We start from the raw sequence: 6,679 nt of genomic DNA, 5'->3' as shown, positions 1-6,679 counted from the left end.
TTATGAAGAACGCATCGTGATTTGCCCACTATAAAATACATAACTTAATGTAGAACGCGCTGTGTGCTCCCGACTATAAGCTATACCTTATTTTTTCCTTTCAGACTGCTTTAATGTCGAGCGCGCTGCTAGTTGTCCATTGTTTTGTCCTATGAATTACGCTCCATTGTGTGGTACAGACGGCAAAACCTACAGTAACGAGTGTGAACTACATGTCTCCAACTGCCTGTATGTAACTGTTTTTTTTAATCAGTTTTTATGTCTCCATCCTACCCTAGGGGGTTATGATTTGAACAAGTTTGGATGTCCACTCCACTACTTGAAAGTATTACCATATTAATATGAATTATCACGGATTTGCTTTTTTGAGAAGTTTTTTAAGAGATTCTTCTTGTGTATCCCTATGCAAAACTCATCATGACTGAAACGAACTTGAAACTACACTTCCCGCAGATGCTTCCATATGCCTTTTTAGTTCTTGAGAACAAGGTTTTATTCTTAGTATTTCTTTGTAAAAATTTTGATCACCAATTTCTGTCCCACCGTACGTCCAGGGGTCAATTTTCAGTACACGATAATGATTCCAAATAATGATTCATTATACCTCCGGTGATTTAAACAAACGTGAACTGACCTTCACACGGATGCTTCTATATAAATATTATTAATTATGCTTCCTTCCCACTGTGGGACGTGGAGACGAGTCCTTCGGATGAGACCGTATAAACAGAGGTCCCGTGTCTCAGTAGGTGCTGGCACGAAAAATATCCCTCATTGCTCAAAGTCCTGAGTGACGTATATAGGACAAATCGGCAAGTGCCAGCGTCTCCATATGAGTGAAAAATTCTCGAAGGAAGTTAAACAACATACAATTAATCATCAATTATGCTTTCTAATGAGGAGACGGATTTAAAAGATTTTTCTCTATTTTTTTCCAACGTAAAATCTTGAAACCCTATCTGTTGTGGTATCGCCCTACCCCGAAGTAAACCACTTTTCTTCATATTTAGAAAGAGAAGCATCTACAGGTAGTGTAAGTTTATCAAATCATGACACGGGGCTATGAAGGGAAATATAAACATTGTTTGTTTGTTTGTTTTTTACATATGCACATTTATATTCCAGACACAAAACACAAGTCACTAAAGATTACAATGGTATGTGTGGTGGCGATGCTCTTCAACCAGTAGCCGTGTCACGCTGATTTATAATTAAATCGGCATTATACTGCTGAAAAAATGTGTGTTTGTCTTTTCAGTGAAACATAAGGGAATAACAAACAGAACTCAAGATCAAAAGTCCATAAAAAATACAAAATAGAAGGATAACAAACTCAGACCTCCAAAACATCAGAGGTGGGATCAGGTGCCATGGAGGAGTGAGCATCCCCTGCCGACCAGTCACATCCGCCGTGTACTCCTTATCGGCAAATAACGGAAAAATCCGTTTAAATAAGACTGCTGATATTCTAGTTTCATCAACTTGTTTGTCAATAATTTACCTCGTTTTAGAAATTGTTAATACGTAGAGCATGCTCTTGCGTATGGACTCAGCTGAGATATACAAACTCCTTATTCAGGTGATGAAGGTATATTACTGTAAGGGAAGTTGATGATTGTACAACTGTGAAGTTAGAGACATAAAGTTTATCATAGAACTTGGTTGTTAGATTTCCATTAACGTCTTAATATTTTTCAAGTAAAATATCCAAATATAGGACAGATGTGTCAGACTCTGTGGTATCTTTTATTACAAACTCATTGGGATATATCGTATCGACTGTATATTTAAATGTTGAGATGAAGGACAAGGCAAGTTTTTTCTTCTTTTCGCGCAAAAGATTTTTGTGCCAATTCTCCTTCATATGAGTACAGAAATAGGTCTGCTAATAAAGGGCGCAATAAATACCCGGCATGGGAATTCCAATAGATTGTAGGAAGACCTGAGTCTCAAAATCTACATATATATTTTAATTAAAAACTCAAGCATCTTTTTAATGTCAACTTCATTAAAAACTCAATTAATAGGTACACATCTTTTGTAACAATTAACAAGTACACTGGAACTTGAAAAAACAGAAAAACAAAGCAAAACAAATCAGCTCAATATTTACTAAAGAATAAAAGGGAAGTGTCCACTACATCACTCAATATCAAAGAACATCAGCACTTACTATGTATTATATTAATGACTGCATTGATTATATGCCTTTGGTTCTACTTCTTGCGGCTTATAAAAAAAGAGAATCGTAAAATTTACAATTTTCTTTACACAACCGCTTCATACTATTATAACAAAACCAAAGAGTATTTTTATTCAAGAAACCAAATATACCTTTTAAAAATTCGACAGGAAAGTCCATACGCTTAACATATCTAAAGTACGCTCGTTATAAGCTAAAAGGCAGAGCTCCATTAATTTAAGTGTGAAATCACAAGACCGTCTCGGATTTTGAGTGTTTTATAACTCGAGACAGTGTATGTTTTATCTTAGCTCTATTTTCCCACATCATTTCATCTAGAGAAAGCCCTTCGACAATTTTCACATTGTGCTACAAACACACTATCAATGTTCAGTCAATAAGCAGTCATTCTTGTTCATCAGATATCACAATTAACTTTAACATTTTTTCAATTGGTTGAGGATTCCAATTTCCTTTTAATGACCAACTCTTGAATATAAGTTTGGTATTAAACTTGTATTTAGTGCTTATATATACGATATGAAGACTTCAGAAAATGTATCATGAAATCCACTAGTATCATTGCCATAATGTGTTTTTCACTATGGTCCATACGAAGGCCCAGTCTCCCCTCAAAGACAACAACTCTACAGGGCTGGACCTTAACTCAATAAACACCGAAAACGTTGACATTGTTAGACAACTTCTGAACCAAGAAACTATCATTAGGATGACCTTAGTGAAAAATGTCCATACTTTAATGAAAGACATGCTGAGCTTACAGGAAAAACTCGCTGAGGCTGAAGTTGAAATCTCCTCCCTGAAGAAATCGACTGATAGCGAACTTACCGATTTGAAAAACGAAGTGATGCTGCTGAAACTCGAAAATGGTATGCTGAGAAATATAATAAATGTTCACGAACAAGAGCTTGAAAATTTGAATATTAAGCTTGAAAACGTTTCGAATACACTGGCAGACATTAAAATCGAGGTAAGGTTTTCGTCGCTGACACTTCTAAATCTAAACACACGTACAGTTGATGTGGAAAATGAAAAAGAGAAAGTGGCCAGATCTGTAGAAAACGTGTAGAATTACCAGACATAGACCAAAAGAAATCAGCTGCAATCTCCAAACTCAAAGAAGATAACGATTTATTATCTGGTAAGTATTCTAGCTTTTTAAATAGTTAGGTCATTTTAGGAAATATTAAGTGAAAACTATTTTTATGCGCCCGAATTGATAGATCCGGGACGTACATTGTTTTGTCCTGTCTGTCTGTTTGTTTGTCTGCAAACTTTAATCTTTGCCATAACTTTTGAACCATGAAAAATAGAGACTTCAAATTTGATATGCATACTCCACTAATTTAGCTCTTTTAAATTTCACTTAGGTCAATGACCTTGAAACCTTTACTATTACCTATATGCTAAAAATAGCTTTTTATCCGCAAACCTTAACCTTCGCAATAACTTTTGAACAATGAAAGTTAGAAACTTTACATTTGGTATACATACACGACTAATTAAGCTCTTTCAAATCACACAAAGGTCAATGACCTTGTGACCTTTGACTGTGACCAATATGCAAAAAATAGTTTTTTGTACCTTTTCCATAACTTTTGAGCCCCTAAAAGATAGAGAATGCATATTTAGTATGCATACTCCAGTAATTAATCTCTTTCAAATGACACCATGGTCAATGACCTTGTGACCTTGATTATAACATATATGCTAAAATAGCTTTTTAAAAAGTTTGTTGCCGCCGGGCGCATAGTGTTTTACAAACACATCTTATTTACACTTTTTTCATGTTTTAGTGAATGTGAACAGCTCGATGGACAATTTAAAGTCTGCCCTGAGGTTGTCAGAGACGGAGCAGTTAAAGTTGTCTGCCGCTGTATCGTCCTTGGAACTGTTGAGAGTGAACTTAACCAACCATGATCATGGTACTCATTCTTTAAAAACACGTACTGCTGATTAGGATTTAGATCCACCTTATCTATGACCTAATCAATTATCACCATAAAACCCTCTAACACAAAGATTTATTGCATTTTCATGTTTCTATTTCTTAGATAAAGCTACGAAATTCGCATTTACTGCGGGTGTTACCTCAAGCAACAAAACTTGGAGAAGTGGAGTTATGGTTTTCGATAAAGTCATCTTTAGCATTCGAAGCGGATATAACCCAAGTACGGGAGTTTTTACGGCCCCGATAGAAGGAAACTATGTCTTTTATGTCAGTGCTGTGGAGTTTTCTAACCGTTATCTCGGAGTCTTTATCGATAAAAATGGAAAACATCAGGTACAATTAATTGGCGATTCTAGTGCTCAATTCCAGACGGGGACAAACATGGTGATATTAAGTCTAAACCGGGATATGCAGTGTGGGTCAATTACAAAAGTGGTAGCGGTTATTATAGTGAATTCGAATCAATTCCTGTTACAACCTTTTCTGGATTCCTCATTTAAAGTACATTATTTCTATCGGCAATTCATTATTATATTTGGAGACATATTTGTCTTCTTCAGTTTTTATTTACATTTATTTAGAGCTACTTGTATTTGCGATTTGATTATAAATATTGTTAGTTTTAAAGGCCATGCCATAGAGATCTTTGTGTCATGTGTTTAGCGGCGGGTGTGACCAGTCGGCAAGGGATGCTCGATCACTCCTCCAAAGCATCTGATTCTACCTCTAATTTTTGGAGGTGTGCTTTTGCTCTGCTCCTATATTGTAGTTTTATAGAATTGTTCGTTATCTCTATAAACCGGTATTTCATCTGGTTAGCATTAAGTTGCTGTGAATCAACTGGAGTCAAAATTCCGTAAACAATACAAAATAGGAGCAGAGCAAACACGGACTTCCAAAACCTCAGAGGTCGGATAAGGTGTCATGGAGGAGTGAGCATCCCCTGCTAACCGGTCACACCCGCCGTGTGCTTCTTGTCATGATTGGGAAATAACGGAAATATCTGTCAACAATTCAGTATATAAATAATGGACTGACAATTAGTATGAAAATGTCAGACAGCATTTGACTCAATGATAAACTGTATTTGCTAACAATGGCATTGTATCGACCATAAATATTACGAAATGGTGACTTTAAACGAGACTGCTGAAATTCTTGTTTCATCAACTTGATTGTCAACATTTTAAATCGTTTAAGAAATTGTTCATGCAATATTCACCGAGCCTGAATATTGTACTCCTCAGATGGCTATCCAAAATAAATACATGTATGGTAGTTTAAATTCCACTGTGTTTTTTTTGAAATATTATACAATTATTGCTGCTTTTGAGGTCAATACAATGATTTAGCCATCTGAGGAGTACGAATGTCAGCTCAGGTGAATATTGTACTCCTCAGATGGCTAAATCATTGTATTGACATAAAAAAAAACACTGCAATAATTGTTTTATTGTATGATTCACTGATAAAATGATGCAGCTCATTACTTGTTAACTTGCATTTAATTAAGTCCTAGCCAATTACAAGAGAGAAACAGACTTAAAATGTGAATAAATCTTACCAGTCGTATCAATTTGAAATGGTATTTTTTTTATATCAATTTTAGTTGCCATGAACAAAATAATATATTGTCAGTCTTTTAATAGGATAGATTTTGAAAGGAAGGAGTTTTTATTATCAGGGAAAACTGACTGCCAAAAAGTAAAAAAAAAAAAAAAACATGTTGTTCAGTAAAAGTGTTGGACGAGGGTCCCTGCATTCCCTCTTAAAATATTCACCCTAAAATATATATTCGCTTATGTTGTTTTTTTCACATAAAAAAATCATAGTCAGTAGAAATAGCTTTTTAACAATTTGTATCAATTTGGAATTTCCCAATCTATTTTTAGATCAATGGACAGGAAATAAATCCTTGTATTGGAACATCACGTATAATTATATACTGTGGTGGAAAGATGAATGAAACATAAGAAATAGAATGATGATTAAAAACAACTTTTTAAAGCAGATAATTCTTTTTTTGTTACACATCTAATTTTAAAGAAAGGGAAACAATTCTTACCAAAATTTAAGGTCATAGATTAGGACACATTACACCCTTAAACATGTATGCTAATAGTAATAAAAGAGAGTTACGTTGAAATGAATTAGGTATCTAACAGTAACACATCTTTAATATATTCAAAATCACAAACCTATAACATACTCCAGACTCTATATTCTCAGATATTTAACTAATTTCAACATTCAAAGTTGTTGTACTTTGACCAATCCATTGTCATTTACACACAAGTTTGTCCATTACCCACCAACTTATCTGAACTAGTTTGCATGTGTGACTGATCGTATAAGTAGCATTGCTTAAGGGAGTTCTCAAGTAACATAAACCAACTAAAAGGCCCATAAAAGTATTCCTTTGCTTGCTTTTTCTCATACATTACAACCTGTTTCAGGGTACATAACCCTCAAAATTCAACTGCCAAAATTTAATGTTGAGTATTTTAATATTGTAGTTATGCACC

At 34.7% G+C, this 6,679-nt stretch overlaps 1 protein-coding gene across 1 annotated transcript; it reads left to right on the top strand.

Annotated features, from left to right (window-relative positions):
• Nucleotides 1-2,786: 2,786 nt before the first annotated feature.
• On the top strand, nt 2,787-4,487 carry LOC134249247 (uncharacterized; the record flags this gene model as incomplete). The annotated part of the gene is made up of 3 exons (XM_062731616.1): nt 2,787-3,072; nt 4,000-4,128; nt 4,258-4,487. Coding segments are annotated over exons 1-3 (645 nt in total), but the record flags the coding sequence as incomplete, so codon positions are not given.
• Between the last annotated feature and the right edge of the window lie 2,192 nt (nt 4,488-6,679).

Source organism: Saccostrea cucullata, unplaced genomic scaffold, assembly GCF_032062105.1.
Source record: "Saccostrea cucullata isolate Sc308-1 unplaced genomic scaffold, CSIRO_AGI_Scuc_v1 ctg20164, whole genome shotgun sequence".
In the NCBI taxonomy this organism is placed as follows: domain Eukaryota; kingdom Metazoa; phylum Mollusca; class Bivalvia; order Ostreida; family Ostreidae; genus Saccostrea; species Saccostrea cuccullata.
The sequence above is the reverse complement of the archived record's forward strand: the minus strand, read 5'-3'. Positions and strand labels throughout refer to the sequence as shown.